Source organism: Coturnix japonica, chromosome 1 (assembly GCF_001577835.2).
Source record: "Coturnix japonica isolate 7356 chromosome 1, Coturnix japonica 2.1, whole genome shotgun sequence".
Taxonomy (NCBI): Eukaryota; Metazoa; Chordata; class Aves; order Galliformes; family Phasianidae; genus Coturnix; species Coturnix japonica.
Window position 1 is genome coordinate 24,317,560 of NC_029516.1, and position 20,244 is coordinate 24,337,803.

Here is a 20,244-nt window from a genome sequence, read left to right on the forward strand (position 1 = left end):
CTTCAAAAGGTGCAGGAGTGGAGCAGAGTGGATTAAAATGCTACTTAAAGCCCTTTCTGTTTTCTGTTAATTTGGTGCTTAATTTCTGTGTTTTCCAGGCACATCCAGGTTATATTTGATTCTTTTGTTCCCCAAAGAATATGTATAAAATCACCCTTCAGAAATAGCAAGGCTGGTATTTTATTGTTATTATTGAAGCAGAAAGAGCTGCAGCATTCAGCAATGAGAAATAGGATGGCTGAATGAAAATCATCCTCACAGAACACCCTGATTTGGAAGGAACCCATGAGGATCACTGAGCCCAACTCCTGGTTCCACACGGGAGCACCCCAATTCAGACTGTCTGAGAGTGTTGTCCAAACCCTTCCTGAGCTGCAGGCATTACAGCTCACAACCCGCACCCATTGCCTTTGCCACAGTGCTGAAACAGTCATGCCTTCGCAGAGGCCACATTCCTGGTTAGCTGGAGTGGCCAGGAGACACCTGGTGCTCTGTTCAGCACATACCCATGTGTAACCCCACATGGAAGCCTGTGCACTGCAGCTTACTCACATCATATTCCATGTATGGTGCTCAGTCTGTGGCTGTAGCCCAGCGGCCCTGCAGGGAGCTGCTGCATTGACTCCTGTACCAGCAGCACCTGCAGCACTGAGATCTCCAGGCTGGAGATCTCCTCTTGAAAGCTATTTACATTGGAAGCAAAATCCGCAAAACCAAAATGAGTTACCACAATAGAAGGATGGGTTTCCTGTGTGATTCACTTCTGGCACGTGTGCTCTTCTGGAGATGTCTTTTCTGTCTGCCTAGTTTTGAAAGTGGGGCTTTGCTTACCCCGACCCTGCAGGGTATTGCTGCCTGGGCTCCTGGGGCACTGCCTCTGTTGTGGCCGTGGAAGCACATCATCCAACCTCATCCCCACAGAGCTCTCCTGTCCTTCAGAGGAATTCTGGGCTGTCTGCAGATCCACAGTTGGCTCTTCTGCCCATCTTGCAGCATTAAGCAGAGAACCCTTGACAGGTTTTCACACCCAGTCCTTCATCTGTGTTGGTGAGGAGATGCACGCAGGGAATACCACACAAGCTCACTACGAGGTACTCTATAAAATACAGTATGATAAAATGAGCATGATTGTAACTGCTTCTTGAGCTCTCTGACAAGAATCCGTCCCAAGCTGCAGCTTTGCTGCAGTGATGCAGCTGTCTCTGGGATTAACACGCTCCTCAAGGGTGGGTTTGGGGAGTTAAGTGATGAGTGTAAGCACTGGCAATGCAGATGCTCAGCTATTGGATGATATTTCCCTTAGGTTCTCAGTGCTTGATTCTCATCTGAAGGTCTAAAAATTCCCTGATTCACATGGAGTTTACACCACACCTGGGAACAGACAAGGGTTCCATCAGCAGATGGCTGTGGTGCATCGGGCAGCGATCCCAGGAGAGCTGACAGCTGGGAGATGGGGTGCATGGCACTTTCAGGATCTTCCTGTGCAGCTTTTGCCTTCTGTAAACATGCTACAAAATGCACATTCACCCCAAAGAAGTGCACCCATCTCCTTCTCTTGAAGGCACGTGGTCTTATTTACACATCCTGGTGCCACAGCCCTCCAAATGGAGCATGTAAGTCACACACAAAAAAAGAGTAATTGTTGTTCCAGAAAATAATGCTCCCACCTCTGGCTCTAATGCAGGCCATTGATTGCACCTTAAAAGCACAGGAAGGTCTGCTGTCTGAAGCACAACTGGGCAAAGATAGGCTGTGAACTATAGCTCTACATTGCCACACTTTTCCAGCAGCCACACTTCTCAACCGATCGATATTTTAGATTCAAGCTTCTGTAGCTACCTGCAGAGAACCTAATTTAGATCTATGTCTTTCAGCCAGCTCGGCAAGGGTTTCAGTGGTTTGTTAGGTACTATCAAGCTGGGATCCTATTACTTTAAGTTTTCTTTAGAAAAGAAATCCTCTCCATTTTTTTTTTTTTAAAAGGAAATTATGTTCCGATTGCTACATACATTTCCAAGCAATTTCCTTCCCCCACAAAAGCAGGTGATTCCCTAATAATACCTCTAATACTCAGAGAAACCGGGAGCTGGCAAACCCACTGCTACTAGCAGTGACTTGGGCTGCTGAGGTTTGAATATGCAGGGAGCCCTAAGGAAAGGGAGCCAGAGGCCAGGACTCTGGGTGCTGAAGCTTTTTTTCTGATGCTCCCATGGCTCTGCTTCCCTGTGAAGCAAGAACACAGTGTTCAAAGGAAAAAAAAAACCTTCAAAAGAGGCAGAGGTAGTCAGTCAGTGGACCCAAACCTGAAAGGAAAACATCACAGAAAAGGAAAAGCTGGCGCAGAGCCTGTTTCCAACAGAATGATTTCACAAAGAGGCTGCCCCTTGCCTCACTTGTTTTCTCAGTTTGCTTCTGGGCTCCTACAGCCTGATTTGCAAAAGAACAGTGTGCAAAAGTCTGTGTGATGCACCCAACTTGCATGCCCCATCTCTGGAAATGCCAAACTTTTCGCAGTAATTAAGCATTTAATTGAGTCCTACTGACTCTGACTTTCTAGCACAGCCCTGGGCAGATGCCAAAGTATTTTTTTGCATCTGTGTATTAAAGGCCATGCCTCCAACCACAGCAAGATGGTCACTGGGACCAGTGTGTGAGGGAGTTTTAGCAAGGACTTGGCAAGTTAAATCTTAACTTCTGCCTCCTTGCCGGTAGGTAATGAAAGTAGAGGGCCTGTTTCTGAAAGGCACTTGGCACGTCGGCCTGCACTGTACAGAAATTTCAAGCGAGGGTGTTTCATTGGCACAGACTGTAGCAGACCTTGTCCTCCCACCCGACACAGCAATCTCTCCAGCTGCCAACCCAATGAGAATATGCAGGGTATTTGTAATACACAGACCAAAGGGGAAAATGGGCACAGCTCGAGGACTGTCTACAAGGCATAGTGCAGCTGCATGAAGCTCTTACTCGGAGGTAGCTCGGGGCTTCTCTGCAGAACTGCCCATGCCAGAGCCATGTACCCTCATTAGTTTTCAGCCTGAAAGGTTTCCAGTTTAAACTCAAACGAGACCTGGGGCAAGTCAGAGAAAATATTTGTCTAAAAAGAGCCAAAAATACAGCCATGTTTTCACAGCTCCTCTAGCAGAATTCATTCAGTCACTGGAAAGTAGCAAAGCCTACGCAGATGATTAGAGTTACATACATGACCCCATGAGCTTCACTGAAGTCAAAATTGCTGAGAGATGATAAGAAATGTTTTTTCATTCCTACTGGGTAACTATGGGTTGCATTCAAATTCCTTTGCTCCTATTGAGCAATGTCTCTGTTTGGAAAATCAAGATATTAATCAGCATCCAGTTAGTAACAAAGGCAGCACAAGGTCCCACATGAATGCAAATAAAAATGCAAATGTTGGAGATAGGGAAAGGTTCTCAGTATAATATCCTAAAACCATTTTCTGCATTCAGATACATAATAAGCAATAATAAGGTTCCACACAGTCCTGCCAGGTTCACCCAAGAAGGAAGGATTAGACTCTAGTCAGATAGTGCACAGTATCTTTCCCTGCTGCACAAACTTAGTTACCATTTGCATATGGTATATATTGCTTTACTGCCACTGTAATTGAGCATTTTAGCTTATTTAACTCAAAGACCTAACACTGCTGAAAAACACTTCTCACCTTCACACAGTGAACACAACAGGTTTCTCAGCTCAGCTTCATCCAGGTGTTTGTGCAGGAAATTTGGAGGAAAATAGTGCCAATCTCCTTATTTTATTAACAGACTTAGCATGTTCCTAAATGACTTCCAGGCAGTTCTGAAGAACAACTTTTCTCACAAGGGCATAGGTTTGCACTAGATTTTTTAACCATTGTTAAGGCTCTGGTGTGTAACAGCAAGGCCTTCTCATTATGATCATACTGTACTTCAAGTTCATGCTCTAGGTGAGTCCAACAACTTCTGTATACATAATAGCACAGTATTGGTCTACCCTGGAAAGCATGAGAAGACATTAATGGAACACATTAGAAAGGTAAAGATGTGGTTTAAGGGAAAATTAAGCACGTATCATTTAAGTCATGCAGAGGATGTGATTTTAGCTTGCAAGGTGCACTCCAGCAGCAGTAAGCAACAGCAAATTGTATTTCCCTGAAGCTGATAATTTGTAAAATTACTATTAAAGAAATGAATGAAGTACAGTGTGAATCTCAGACTTCAAAAGTGCCTGAAACTCCTTCTTTGTTCCCTTCAGTGACCAGAAAACATGAACTTTTCCTTATCTTGGAAGAGATGTACTGATGGGATGTACGTACATTTTCATACAGGCCACATATGCCAGCTGGAAGAGTGCACAGAGTAGAGAAATAGTTGAGCCTAATTATAAATTAATGATAACTGAGCATGAAGTATGAGAGAATGCACTTACCGTATGCTTGAAAGAAGGAGCTGGGAACTAATATTATCCTTCATTTCTTATGTTATACCAAAACCAAAGTCAAGTCAGGAAAGGTACTGGCGATAATTTGGCACTCCGCAAATATAAATGGGTATATTCCTGATTCTCAGGACCTAAACAGGATAAAGATGTGACAGAGAAAGCAGAGGAAAGCAGTAGTAAGACTGTAATAACGTTGTCTGTGTTGCCTAATGCAACATCAAGACTTCCAAATATTTTTTAATGACAATCTACTGAATCATTCAACAGTCTGTCTGTTTGCTCTCTAGCCAAAGAAAATAACCTATAAAACAAGGACTTAGGAATCAACTGCAAACGGGGTTTCCACCTAGTTTGTAACATCTCCACCTGCCTTGTATCTTCCTGCAGACACAATGGGAAATGGGAGCAATTGCTGGTTATGTGTGCGTGGCACTTCTGGGTGCTGGGCTCCACTGCTTTTGCCTTTCTTCCAGCAGTGTAACTCAAGGTGACTACAGGTAAGCTCTCTTTTTCTCCCCACCACTTCATTCACACAGAAAACTCAAGTGCTAACATGGTGGTTAATGGTGGCAAGCTTTGCAGGCTGGAATCAACCGCTTTTCTAATGAAAATGCACAGATGTTGTGACAGAAATTTCAATTCCCTTATCTTCAAGGAGCCTTGCGAATGCGAGGCGGAACACAAATGCAGCTGCTCTGCCTTGCATGCTCTTCTTAGATCGCATGACCTGCATTGAATTGCATTACAGTAAAGTAAGTTGGAGAGAGATTAGATTGTATGTCTTGCATCCTCACAAAAACACGCTGAGCACTTCGCGAGGCTTTTGAAGGAAGAACTACCAGCACATGTGCTTGACTTAAAGAAAAAACACAAGCATTCGTTAAAAGCCCTCTTAAAACCTCAAACTAACACACTGAATATTGGAAAAGAGACAGGGTCAGAGAGGCGGTAATTTATTCCCTTGAAAATTATTCCTGAATACAAACACAGCTGACATGCCATGTGTGATCAGCTGGGGCAGGATGGCACTGGGAGGGGCAATGGGAGCGCTGAGCAGTGCAGAGACGATGTGTCATAGAGTGATTGCAGCCCCCATTGCCCTGTGCCACCCTGTTGGAGGGGTGGGGGTAGGAAAGGTGTTTCTAGTTTGTTTGAGCTTCTCACAGCTCCAGCTGGGTAGCAGTCAGCAATAAATTACAGTCATTTCCCTGTGCTGAGTCTTTTTTTCTCATTATGACCCTATCCTGAGCCCTTTCCCATTGTACGACCCCCCGTGTTTCAAGGAGAGGAGTGATGGAGTGACATGCTGAGTTCATCTGTGTCAGTGTGCAGCCATCACTTGGACACGAGGATCATTCTGTACTCCTGAGGTTTCCACATTTTGGTCTTTCCATGTCAGCAATAGCATTTTTGTCTGCCGTCACAGCTGGAATTATATTTACTTTCTTCTTCATGAAGGACGCAGATTCATTTTGACTCTCCCTAAAGATCAGTGAGAATGAACTTGTGGCATTATTTGATGTTTTGAGAGAGCAGGCCGATGTTTGTAGCTATTCTACTGACTCCAGCACATTAAGTGGCTAATTTCAGGAGTCTCGCGTGCTAAGCAATGTGTGCTGCCAAACCTTCACCTCTGATATCTGTGTGGGAGCTGCGTGGCGCAGCGTGTTGAATAAGCAGTTGTTTCTACGTTTCTCCACGTGTGCTAAATGAGAGTAATGGACGCAGAGCCTGAAGCAGTCAGCTTCCAAATGTAAGGCAGTTTGCAATCTGTCACAAGAGACAAAACCAATTTCGAGCAGGAACAGAAACACTGTGTAGGAAAAGACAGGAGAGACTTCTGCAGTCTGTTAATGGAATGATGGCAGTTGTTAAGGCACTTGTGCCTTTTAGTTTCCTAGCAGTTATCTGCAGGGCTCTGGGGAGTTAAGCAGCACCGACACGTGGGTGCTGCCTCCAGCACCAGGCCTGGGCCCTGCCCTGGCTCACCACAACAGTGACTGTGGACACAGCAGGCTCTGCCAGCTCCATGCACATCCAGGGGGCTTTAGGAGCCTCTGCAAAAGCAGCTCAGGTACAGTGTGCCTGTGTGAGTGCAGGCTGCAGATGTGTCTGCTAGGAGAGGCATGGAGCCCACAGGAGGCTGGCTTCATCTGCTTCTAAATTACGGAAGGATATTCTCCGTTTTCTTTCACGCTGTGAGCAGAATTGGCATTGGAAGGCCCAGCTGGTGTGACTGCACAGGGAGTGGGGATCTGATCCGGTGTCTTCCTGAGCCTAAAATGGCTTCGAGTTGTAGTTGTAGCCTGTGCTAGTTCTTGCCCTCAAGGGAAAGAATAGATTAAGGACTGCAGGCCTTGTCAGTGTGCCTCTACCTGCAATCCCTGCTGTGATCTGCTGAGGCAGGGACAAAGGCTCAAAGGTTCGTGTTCAGCTTCAAAGTGGAGGAGGGTGGATATAAATAAACGCTCATGTAAGGAGCCAGGAGGTTGTCTCACCGTGGGGGCCCTCCTCAGACCTCCTCAAGCCCTTCCCTTTCTCACTGCCTTTGCAAGCCCTTATGCTTGCTCTGTGGCATAAAAATCAGTGCTGCTCACCAGAGAGATGAACTACAGCATGACTTACTGCTGTATTGGTTGCTGCAGTCAGCAACAGGAAAATGCTACGAGGCATGGTTTAGTATGCCTTAGGTGCTACGAAATATGGCTTAGTAGCTTAGAGGATAGTAACAGTGATAGGAAGATGGTTGGACTAGACGATCTTATAGGTCCTTTCCAACCTTGTGATTCTATGACTCTAATTTGGTGTTTGTATTGGTCAGCTGCCCGTTCTGGCAACTCCCATTGAGATCAGAGGGACCCTGGCAACCTACAGGAAGTTTGAGACATCAGGGCTCAATTGTGGGTTGGGGCATAAGGGAAGTTTCTTGTAAAGATGCATTAGGCACTGAAACTCTACCTTTGTTGTTCTATTTCTTGGTGCTGGAGTGTAATCAAGTTACATCCCCTTTGTAAATATGCTTTGTAATAATTCCTGTGAGTGGAGTGTTCCCAGTATGGCTCCCATTCCTGACACATTAAGTTTAATAGCAGGAAATAAATTTAAAGATGCGTTTATTGTAAGGATTTCTGGTTATTCAGTGGAAGAGGCGTGTATTTGTACATCTCTGATATTACAGGAAATCCTGCATCTCAAGCTGAAGCACCATTAGAATCATAGAATCATAGAATTACCCAGGTTGGAAAAGACCTTGAAGATCATCAAGTCCAACCACAGCCTAACCATAGTACCCTAACTCTAACAACCCTCCGCTAAACCATATCCCTGAGCACCACATCCAAGTGGCTTTTAAACACATCCAGGGATGGCGATCCAACCACCTCCCTGGGGAGTCTATTCCAGTAACCTATTCCAGATTACATGCTTTCAGCTTCCTGGCTCTAAGAAATGGAAAATAAATACAGTATTTTTCATATTAAACAAAAAAGGAAAAGGCAAAAACAAAGTCCATTTTAAAACATTAATAAAGCAAAGTAATGGAATGAAAGGACCTGAAAATGAGATTTATTGGACCACTGCTTAAACGGATGGCTGCCTCATCATGAGTCTGTGCTCAGAATGATTCAGTTGCTACCTAAATTCAGGAGGGGCAAGGAGTTAAATGTGTTATTAACAGAAGGGCAGACTGTGAGCTCTCTAAACGTGTGGGCAAAAAGATGACACCTTTTGGATGGGTTATAACCTTTTCATGGGTAGATGTGGAAACACTGTACTGAAAAAGAAGAAATATTAATTGGTTCCTTGGAAACAGAAACAAAATCCAGATTTCCTTCCCTGTTCCGTAGCCACCAGGACATCAGCTCACAGCTTGCACAACAGATGACACCAGTCATCTGCTTACACTGTGTTCGAATGCTGCTATGTCCAATAGATGAGAACATAAATTATCAGTATTGATTTACAAAAGCCACTTTGCAAGATCCCATAACAGCCGCATTTTAATTGGATCATCCCACATGCATACGGAAAATGTGTTCATGCTTTTTCCTTCATGACCAGCATACACAGACCATGTGTGACAGGACTTACAAGCTTCCACTGCCTTTGCTAAGTCCTAAATCTGCTGGGAGACGTCCTGCAAGAGCGCTTATCTCTGTTAAATCCTTAAATAATGGGTGAAATAATCTTTGGTCTGGCTTTGAGATGCTGTCCTGGTGCTGTAGTCAGTTATGGGGCTTCATTGGCAACTGCTGCTGCCCCTTAGATGGCAGATTGATGTTCTTGGTTTTCTCAGCTCTATTTTTGGCCAGTGTTGCCCTGGTATTTTCAGCTTAATATTTTTATTCTCACAGAAGATCCCTGGCTGTATTCATAACCATCTTGCTTAATTTTTTTCCCCTCGTAGCCAGTGCTGTCACTCTGGAGGTCAGTGCAAGTTTCCACATTGTGTTTCGAGAGATTCCCGGTGCCTCCTGTGATTTCTCCACAGCTTATTATCCAATTGCATTTTTCATTTTAGGCTTATTTTGAAGGTAGCACCTGGGGCATAATTTTTATGGATTCCAATCTCTTAGACCCACAGCCCTCTCTTTTTTTTTCAGGTCAGCTTGCAGCAGCTGCTACCATCTTATTGAGCTTCGCCATCCCATGGGAGGAGGACCAGAGCCAGAGCGTTCCCTGCGCTTGCCAGGTAGAGCCGGGTGAGGGGCAGGAGGTGGTGGGGGGAAATGGGAGGGGTGGTGGCAAGGGGAGAGATGGGGGTTGAACACTGGGAACAAAGAGTGTTTGCCTGTACTATTTGTAATCAGCACAAAGCCAGGAAGAACTGTCAAATGCTAAGAAATCTTTTTTCAAATGGAAAAAAAACCAAAACAGAATAGCAGGAGATTATTCCATGGTAAGGTGTCAACATTCATCTTAGGCATTGATTGGAATCCTTTGTAACTGATTTTAAAGCAGTCATTAGAGGGCAATCAAACATTTTCCCGGTGGCACCAGAACCCATTTGGAAGCAGCAGGAATCCCACCTCTCTCATATCTAAAGGTCGCTAGTCACTGAGGGCAGTGGACTGGCACCTGTGGGGCAGTGATCCCTGTTGTTACCCTGCATTAGACCCCAGCCTCCTGCTGAAGGCTGGATGGCTGCTGTCATGTACCCCTGAGTCCCCAGACCTCACTTAAGGGTAACTGAGGGACTGCCCCAAGGCAACTGTGGGACTGCTTTGGGTGTGAGCACTCATCTGGCTTAAATGTCCAGGGCTTTTGAGGGCTCTTTTATTAAACATTTTTTGCTGGATTCCCATTGTTTTCCATTAAATAAAAAAAGAAATCAAGGATCTGACATTGGGATTCATTAAGATTTTTTTCATACCCTACATCTACAGAAACGGTATAAGTGATATATGCTATATAGTATGATATATATAAGTGATCTGTGATTTCACAGCTCGCTTACCCAAAATGTGGCCTGTTTGTCTGGCTGGCTCAGAGCGAGTGAGAAGCATCTGACCAAGAAGAGAATACAGATGAAGGCATTATTACGGTACATTTGAGAGGGGATTCTGTCCATTATCAGCTGTAATGAAGATAAAAGGTTCCCACTTACTTAGAAACTTTCCTACCCAGAAGCAAATGTAAGATACATAAAATACCACGAGCTTAAGGGAATCCTTAGAAATCTTTTTAAAATACCTCACATGCACATACTTTATAATGAGAACATAAAACCTGTGCTTGGAAAATTCTCAAAGAGCTACGACTTCAGATGGACACTTTGCAAAGCAAAGTAACAATTAAGTGAATGAAAGGATTCACAATGTTTTTAACTTCATTATTTCATTTAACTTCAGGAAATCCACAGGTTTATATATTTGAAGACTTGGAGGAGGCTCTTGAGCATCTTCTCTCAGCCGGTGTGGAACACGGCTATTCTGTATTCTCTGATGGCTTTCTTTCCTTACAGGTCTTTAAGTGAAGCTTGGAAGATCTACAATGTGAAGCTCAGAGGATCATCTTCAGAATGTTATTCCTTTACTTATAAACCTCAAACAATGGCAAGTGAGGCATATTCTTAAAACTTATGGGAATATCCCCCAAAAGTGAAGTTTCTTAGTGAATATATAGCTTTTCTGATGGCAATCTAATCACCTGATAAGCAAAGTGTTTTAAATACCACAATCTGACCAATACGTATTAGCTGCATGGATACAATGTATTCCTGTCTGATATCTAGCATTTTTATCTGGTATCTATTATTGCACAACCTTGCAAATCTTGCTGGTTAGGAAACTGAGACACAGGGAAGAAACATTTGTCAAGGGATGCATGGAGAGTTGTTGACTGTAGGCACACACAAGGCCAACACTGCCACATTTTCACAAGCCTTCTTTGCAAAGCTAAGCCTTGTCTGTGACCCTTTGTTCTTTATTTCACCTGGAGTCATACCACAATGCCACACAGCGTAAGCAGCTTTTAAAGAGGACCAAGTATCTGTGAGGACTCACAGCATTGTATCTGTTCGTGATACTCAGATGTGCATCAGAACGTAGCAAACCAGGCACAACACAACTGGAAGGTTAAAGCTAAAACCACTTCAAGGTTAAGGCAACACTCAACTCTGCAAATACGTAGCAGGCAATTTGCAAAGATAGCCTTGCTAATGAGAAATCAGTTCTTCCTGCATTGTGTATTTCTATATTGTTCTAATATTTCCAGAGAGCACAGCAATGAAAAACATGTCTCCTGACATTCAGTAGAGCCATGGCTTAAGGTGATGCCAGAAATTGGCCTGTCATTGTTCTGATGGATTTCATTACATCCTGGTGTGACACGACACAAAGACGCATTGCACATCTGCCTCAAAGTCCAACATTTTGAAGCATTTTTTTAGCCTAAAGAAACACATGTGCAGTTTACCCATGTTCAGGAGCTCAGCATAACACCAAAGAGCTGCCTCTGTTGCTTTCCAGGCACCTTGTGGTGCCAAAAGGAAGGAGGAGGCGTTCAGGCATCTTTCATATGCTTAACTATACTGGCATGGGTACCTGCAGGTGAGAGGTTGCAGGAGTGCTAAGTGTGTGGGCACACTGGAACATCAAGTGCAGATAAAGAACAGTATCTTTTTACTTCCTTTGATGGCCCTTGCACTTCCTTTGCAATACAGCCAGAGAAACTATATGTATAAACAACTACTAGCCCATAGGCTTAAAAAATAATAGAAATGACTAATATCTGGCACAGGTTTCACACCTAGCAGCAAATCCTGCCATGTGGATTCACACCTTGTGGTGTTCTGTCTTCCTGTTTGATGCTGATGCTGAAGCTACGAGCTGCCAGCCCAGGGACTGCACCTCACTGGGGTCTTTTCAGGCTCAGTTTTTGCAGGGCTACAAGCTCTATCCTTTGCAAATGCACCAGAGAGGAGATGTGCCATTTAAAGTGTTCTTTACTACTGCATTCTTCTGCGATGAGTCAGTACAAAGACTGCTGTAATTTATATTGAGAGTCAGGTTAAATTAATCACCATAAACCATAGGCTTTTTTTCTTTTGGAATGTCATTACAATATCACTGCACTGTAATAGTGTCTGCTGGCCTCAGTCTGGCTGAGCTCTGCATGCTATGTGCAGGAAAAAAAGGACAGAATGACAAGCACATTACAACCTACCCATGGAAAGTACCTTTCCAGCTACTTGATTACCCCTGTTTAGTAAATGTCTCCACAACAGAGGATTGTAATTAAGATTCCACAGATCAGGAGATCACTTACTTATAGAATGCACACATTGTGATGCTTTCATTCTTTCAGTTGTCCTCCTGTCCCCAAAACTGTTGTGGGAACAGAGGAGACACATGTCCAGTGTGACTATCAAAGTCTTCCTTTCCAGAAGGCAAATCATCTGATCCATGCAGGGTTCAACCTTCGTGGTGAACACTGCAATAGTAGGATAGGAGTCGGCTCTGAATTAATGTAACTAAATGCAGAAGTCCAGATATCAGATGTTACCTTGGTGCCTAGGTTTCCATTACAGCTAATACAGTCTAAAAGAGGTATTTAGCTACCAGCCTGAGGCACTGAATTTAGCTGCTCAGACTTTGGCATGGCTCAGTGCCATTGAAATGCTCATATACAGTTGATGGAGCTGACACAAACCTTTGAGAGTTCAGCATCCTTTAGGAGCAGCGGCTGGGGAGCAGGATATCTTCAGGTATCTCAGATGACTCCTAAGATGTCTGTGTGAGGAACAGAATAAAGTTTCAGGTGTTTACTGTAGAGCGAGTTGAATCACAGAATCACAGAATTGTAGGGGTTGGAAGGGACCTCCAGAGATCATCGAGTCCAACCCCCCTGCCAAAGCAGGTTCCCTACACCACGTCACACAGGTAGGCATCCAGGCGGGTCTTGAATATAGGCAGGTCTTGAATATAATGACTCTCTAGGATCCATAGGCTACAATTATTTTTTCTAACAGAAGTTTAGGCATTAGATTTGTACATAATCTACACGCTGCATCTCCTTGGTCCCTGGATGGTAAACCAGGTGGAGAACTGTGTTCCAAAGAATATTTGTAGCAAGAAGATGCTTTTGTTTCTATCTAAATTAATACAGAAAAGACTGATATATTTTTGGTTGTAAGTATTCTAAATTTCCCCACTCTTCATATAGAGAGTGAATTGATCGTGGATTTCAAATATCAAATGTAATTACAATTAATGGGTAACCTGGCAATTTGTAACCTATTAGCCACTGACAGTTCTTTTGGAGCATGCCAGACAAATGTAACACAAGAACTGAAAACACTCAGTGTCTTAAATGAAAATCAGTGACCATTGACTCATTAAGAAAAATCAAGTCTGCACAGAATTGCCAGAATAAATAGTGTGTGGAAGAGTAACACAGACATAATGAAGGTGCTTGTAAAGTGAGCCGGAAAAATTACGTGTCACCAGGGCACAAAGCTGTTTCCTCCCCTTCTGAACAAGATAAAGCAAAGAGATATGCATATGGAGAGAAGATCTAGGCTGAGAGGAAGTGTTAAGAAATGTGTGTTGGAATTAAACTAGTTTAGATTTTTCTCATACCAGTCAGCACCACCCATTCTTCTAATCTGACTGTACAAAACCCAGCATGGTTCATTGCATGGCTTATGGAGGAACTGTTCTCTTAATGCTTCTGTCACTGAAATCCAGGAATGAAACTTGTTGAGCTGAAGGACAGGTTAGACTTCCAAAAATACTTTTGTTTTATAGGTATGTATCTATTCATGTAATAGCTGAGTATCACTGTCTGCAATCTTAGCTGTGTCCTCTATTTAATGGCAAGATTACTCCAGATTTAAAACAGACACTGCTTTGGGTGTTGTTTTAGATAGAAGATGAGTGTCCTTTGGGAAAATTGTGGCCATCAAACAAGATAGGATTCTCTAGCAAAACCCAGTTAGGAGTGTCCTCATGCCAAGTGAAGATGCTGAATTTTTACTCTAGAAACTGTATCCTGACTTTCTGAACTTATTAAAGCACCTTGCTGCCCACTGTGCATACTTGAAGTAACAAGGTCAGCTCTAATCCCCATGTTCCCTGTTCCATGTTTGCAGTGAAATTACACACTGCTGCTCATTTCTTCATATGTACCTTTTCTTCTCTACTCAACCAACCCACGTTATTTATAAAACACCTCCTGACATCCTTTCTTAATTCTGCCCTGAAAAGTCACAACAATGGGATTTCTGTTAGCAGCAGTTTCATATTGCTGATAGTCTTGATTTCACTTTGTAGGAACCTGAGTGACTCAGCACGACATTTCTCTTCATTAGGAAACATTTTGCAATTTCACTTTATGATATATCAATAAAATTTTATCTTTCCCCTAATGTGCCCTTCTGAGATGGACGTGCCATAAAACACATCCCTGGCTGCTGATTTACCTGCAGTTCCCTCACTGATTTTTAACACTGCTCAACACTCATATCGCTAATGTAAACCCTACCAACTCTTCCTTCTACCTCAGCTGAGGATCTGACTGAAAAAAATGAAGTCAGTTTCTAATGTAGGCAGAACAGGAGCTGCTTTGGAAGAAAACTATTTAAAGGAAAAACAAATAGTCAAGAGCAGCAGCCAATTACTACCCGATATTAACATAATTACACGAGGAACAAACTACAGCACATTTAAGACATTCGGATGTTCCAGTTCAACCACCAGCCAACCAAACATAAAAACCCTCCAAAATTGTTGAACCTGTTTAATCAAAGCCAACGCAGGTATGAGGATACACCTGCTCCCTTCCTTTGTCTGTACTCTCAGCACCTGCTGATCCACTCCTATCTCATTTTGTCTTGACAGAGTGAGGAATCGCTTCCATGCCTGCTTCACTGTGCAGTTAGGAGGCTGCTCTGACTTTCTCAATACATTTTCAGCATCTTGTTGCTGTAATTTAGCTTTGGAGCACCTGGGCCTAAGAGCAAATAAGAAAGGAGAGGCAAAAAGAAGTGCCAGTGGGTGATGAGTAATGCCAGGAGAATGCAAGTTCAATACAAGTTAAAAGAAACTGATCTGAATATATTGCAGGGTGAATGAGGCTAGATATAGAAGCTTACCAGAACACTCATAAAGATTTGAGCTTTAGTTCCTGCTCCTAGGGACTGCTATCTAATTCTCAATCATCATATAACGACAAATAATAACTCTTATTGACAGCAAGCTATTTCAGGTAAAGGGAAGCATGCAAAAGCTATGGCTCTGAATCTTCTCAGGCAAGGAAGGGTACTGAGCTGAGACTCACACACATTGGACTAATGAAGAAAAAGGAATGTGCTACCAGTTTTGAAAGCAGTTGTGCATTTTACAGGAAGCCAAACCTGAACTCTGGAACTACTTTAAATAAAATCTCAGAGAGAATCATAGAATGGCCTGGGTTGAAAAGGACCACAGCGATCATCCAGTTTCAACCCCCTGCTATGTGCAGGGTCACCAACCACCAGACCAGGCTGCCCAGAGCCACATCCAGCCTGGCCTTGAATGCCTCCAGGGATGGGGCATCCACAACCTCGTTGGACAGTGTGTCACCACCCTCTGAGTGAAAAACTTCCTCCTAATATCTGACCTAAACCTCCCCTGTCTCAGTTTAAAACCATTCCCCCTTGTCCTATCAAAATTTGATGTGGAAAAATGGGAGGCAGAAATACTTAGGTTTTGATCATCCTATGCTGTGAGCTATGCTATGAGCTGCTTTGCCCTGTCAACACTGGAGTGCTCCTGGACCTGCTGAAGACCTTTTGTAACTTTTATAACATGGGGAACTTTTAAGCTCCATCTTAAAGTAAATACAGTCACTTTAACGAACAGCTGAAGTTCTTAAAGTAGAACTACTTCAGTAGTACTTTAAGAGTAGTGGCCTTGAAGTAGAACTCTGATTCTGACAGACTCAGAAAGAAAAGAAGAAAAATCCTATTTGTGAATAATTCCAGGAGTGTTCTAAGAACCAACCAGAAAACACAGCAGTTAATTTTAAAGCAAAGCTGTAAGTTAAAGGAAGATAAACCAAAAGAATTTACATGTAAATTTTATTTGGTATTCCCATCCACGTAATATTAGCCCAGAGATAACATATATACCATATTCCAATGTTAGTGAAAGAATGTAATTTTTGTATTCCAGGAGAAACACTCAAAGATCATTGAAGGTCAACTTTTGTCATGGCTGCTGTTCTCTTCACACAGTAGTTGGTTTAAAATGCTGCTCCGTTTGAGAGCTGTTAGACTGGATATATCTTCACTTAGAACAGGGACAACATCGCTTTGATCCTCAGGTATCAGATCTTCGCTGTCTGACAGTGTACAGAGGAGTGTATCATTTTCATAGGTAGGAAAATAATACCTGGAAGCAACAAGGTGCGATAGAATAGAATATTACTAGATAGTCACATATTTACTGCTTTACAGACATTGCCAAGCAGCGGTATAAATGCTGGAAGAGACGTTTGCCCTTACTGTGGTTGGTCCCAGGTAGACCTGGCTGGCAGGAATGTGATGTGTTTTGTCTCTTCCATATGACTTATCAGTCCTCCTTTAGACTGAAATTTCTCCTGGCAGTTGTAACAACGACAATGATGGATTTCTCTCCTTATGAAGTTCACCAGCTTCACTTGCTGATAAAAGTTTAGACCTAAGAGAAAGGGCAGCAATTGAGTACTTAAGGAATCTAACATTTAATTTACAAATGCTTTCTTGGTTTAAGCATAAAGGTTGATAAGGGTTACTGAAGACCAGCACTGCAAACTAACTGAACAAATGTTTCTTCTTAGATGAAGGGGAACCAGTTCTTATTTTACTGTAATAATTACAGCCTGCCTACTCTTAGTCTACAGCAGAATGCAAACACTGGCCAAACAAAGCTTAGACCCCAGCCTCCTAAGCCACAAGCAAGTCTTAACAGGCATAATAATAATCTTACTAGTAATGGTTATTCCAAGGCTGCAGCAGCCAGCCACGAGACTTACAGAGCAGCTATTTGTAGGGGCTACTCTGAAAGAAGCCAATGGTTCTACTGAAAATAGCACACATACTTGGCACTAACAAGGGTTCCAGAAAAACAGTGATTTTGGTTGTCTTTTGTAAGCCAGCTGAAACAGTATCTGTAATGGAAAAGTTAGATGCCCAAACAGAAATCAAATTAATACAGTCGCTTTCCAGTATTCTTATAATGGGATTTTCTCCAGCATTTCTTACTCACCAAGCTCTGATTTTATTTTAAGAAAGTCAAATCCATGTGATTTCTGGAGGAAAAAAAAAAAAGAAAAGAAAGAGAAAATAATCTAATTTCTGCTATTTCAAGTAGTCCATATTAAACACAGCTTTTCATAGACTGACACAGACACATGCAAATGTTAATACATGGTATAACTCCCCAGAGGTTCTTTTCATCAGAAACTTTCATACTGTGTTAAACATCAATGTTCCTGTTATTTAGTATATCAAAACTGAAACACAGGTACTAACCATCGTACGTATTAAATCATTAAGCCACTTTAATATTAAAAATATCACCTTTTTATTGTCTGTATCAGACTATATAGTTAAAAGTACCAGCTATTCATAGTCTCCGTGACAAACCGAATGCTGTAGATGTAGATGCTGCAAATGCAATGACTTAGTTCTGCACTAAAGAAAGTGTTCCAGTTAAGCAGCTGAACTGACCTTAACAAAGACACTACAATCCTACTTTTGAATTCCAAAGTGATGAAAGAACTGATAATTAAGAGTATTTGGTTTATGTGGAGGAGTCCACAGAAGCAACATAGACTGAGTGTGGCCCCCTTGTGCCACGTGGGAGGAGGAGCAGAAGAGGATGTAGAGGTGGGGAAAGTGTTTTTAGTTTGTTTCAGTTTCTCACTGCTTCAGCCCACTAGCAACAAGCAATAATATTCATCTCCCTATACTGAGGTTGTTTTGCCCATGATGATAATTGGCAGGTGATCTCTGTATCCATATCTTGAGCCCTTTTCCATTGCATTTTCTCCTCCTGTGCTTTTGAGGAGGGGGAAGTGAGAGAGCGGTGTGGTGGAGCTCAGCTACCCACCAGTATGAAAGCATCACCACAGGTCTTACCTGCATGTGAAGGTGCAGCTTTTCTGTGGTGTCTGCTTGTTGTTCACAGAACAGGCAAACTGCACACACAGGGTGCTCCTCCCAGTCGGACCAGTCTCTAACGATTAAGAATTTAAAAAAAATAAATCAATTCATTATGGAAGAGTCATTTCGTGCAAAAGCACTACAGGTTCTGCTTTCACAGCGCAAGAAATAAACCCAGAGAAACAAAATACTTTGAAGGAGTGGAAAAGTATGGATTTACAGCAGAATACATGATTAGAAACTGGTTTTCTGTCTAAAAAAGAAACCCTGGAAATTCGAGAACAATGAAGCAGTTATTGCTGGGCACCTCCTGTGCAGGCAGGCAGCATGAAACCATCACTTGTGCTTGAATTTCCCTTCACCACCATCAGGGTCTTAACTTCAGTTTCTAATCAGCTTGGCAAGTTACAAACAACTACTTTCAGAGTTTATTTTTACAAGGTCTTTCAAACTTTTCTAGTCTTTCAATATGCCGGCCATAGATAAAAGCATCACGCACATTTTAATCAGTCTGATATTTATTCATCAAGTATTATTTCTGAAAAAGACAATAATTTATGCCACATTTAGATACGTGTGCAGAGAATAAATACCAGCACTCATCTGTTTAGATTCACAATACTGCTTAGAGATGAAAATATGATTGTACCCAGTTCTTAACTAACAAAATTAAGCTTAAGGAAGGTCAGGGAGCCAGGTGCCCACTCCTTGTTTATCCAAATCTCTGTGGTCAAGGAAGACACCTTTGTAGCAATCAGAGGGCCTGGAGCCAAGAAGAGCACAGAGGAGAGGCAGATTCTGCTCTCAGTCAGCACCACTGACAAATTCACTTCAAATTTACTTTTAATTTTAAATCTGAGAATACCCAGTTCACTTTTTAGTACAAAATAAAAGGTTTTGCCTACATTGCCATAAAACCTAGAAGGTGCTGGTTGAGCTATGTGTAAATTAACAAATAGTGCTCATTGTGGAGAAACGCCTTTGATGAAAACAATTTGGTGTCGATTACACTGGCTTAAATGAATCTTAACCGTGAACTAACTATGAACAGCATTTTTCCCGTAACTGCTTTCAACAGTAACGCTCTTATGGCTCTTTATAAGTGCACACAATTAGCTCTTACTCCTCAAGGTTATCTAGCAGTTCCCGATCATCCTCTGACTGCACTTCCTCCCACGACTTTCCAAATTCCTGGGGAAAAAGAAAAAGAGAAAAGAATAAAACATTTCTTGACTCACTTCACATTTTACGTATCAAATGAATGAGCATTTGGGGGGTCATGGTATTTCTGTGAGTTAAAGGCAGTCACACAGCACTGCCTTAGTAATGACTTTTAAAATAAGAATTCGCATTATCTTTTAGTGGGATGTTCCCCTCACTACATCTGGGAAGAAGGTGATTTAGCATGGAACACCCAGGAAGAGCATCCAAGCAGTATGTAAAGACAGTGCTGCAACACTACTAGTTAGTTCCCAAGGAGGGTACGCTAACGCTGTTTTGTTTGCCATCACGCCTGCTCAATGTAAGCATACCTACTCACAATGTTCTGTTCTTCCTTTCAGCCTCTGCACTGTTTATTTAGACATAAAAGATCCTCAGCACGAAGCACACTGCCACAGTTTTGTGCAGCTATAGCACAATGGCAGGCCCCCTCAGCATCACTGTGATACAAATAACAGACAATAAAGAGCTGAAGTACCAGCAGCGATCTTCAGCTAGTGTTTTTATTTCTACTGACAGGTTCTTCCTGCCTTTGGAAGTAAACCAAAGCCAACTAACCAGTACTGAAATAGCACTTTGTGGTGCTCACAAAGATCACAGTGGATGGTCTCGTCTCCAACAAGGAAAGGCAACAAATAAAAAGGCCATTCTTTCATTTATTTCATTCCAATAACCTCTCTAATATATATATATGCAATAAAATCATTAGTAACAATTGTTATCAGCGTCTTTATGGTTGTTTGGAGAAACAATGAAAAGATATCCATCATTTAACAATTTAATGAGAATTTTCAAAGCTGTTACTGTCTATCAGATAAATGATACACAAATGTCTCTAGACAGCTCTAAACATAATGCCATTATAGATTACAGAATGAACATTCAGTAATTAATTCAGGGATGCTACACGGTAGTGTGCAAACTCTCTGAGTTACGAGGGAGACTCATTAATGTCACCA

At 42.4% G+C, this 20,244-nt stretch overlaps 1 protein-coding gene across 3 annotated transcripts in view; it reads right to left on the reverse strand.

Moving 5' to 3' along the window:
• Window positions 1–15,980: 15,980 nt before the first annotated feature.
• ZNF277 (zinc finger protein 277) overlaps window positions 15,981–20,244 on the reverse strand; it is a 47,086-nt gene continuing 42,822 nt past the window's right edge. For all 3 annotated transcript variants that reach the window (XM_015854059.1, XM_015854051.1, XM_015854068.1), the window contains 5 exons: window positions 19,188–19,255; window positions 18,041–18,137; window positions 17,166–17,208; window positions 16,424–16,598; window positions 15,981–16,310 (listed from right to left, as the gene is read on the reverse strand). In XM_015854059.1, coding sequence (XP_015709545.1) covers window positions 16,118–16,310; window positions 16,424–16,598; window positions 17,166–17,208; window positions 18,041–18,137; window positions 19,188–19,255 — 576 coding nt within the window. In that variant the 3' untranslated portion in view covers window positions 15,981–16,117. The remainder of the gene's footprint in view (window positions 16,311–16,423; window positions 16,599–17,165; window positions 17,209–18,040; window positions 18,138–19,187; window positions 19,256–20,244) is intronic.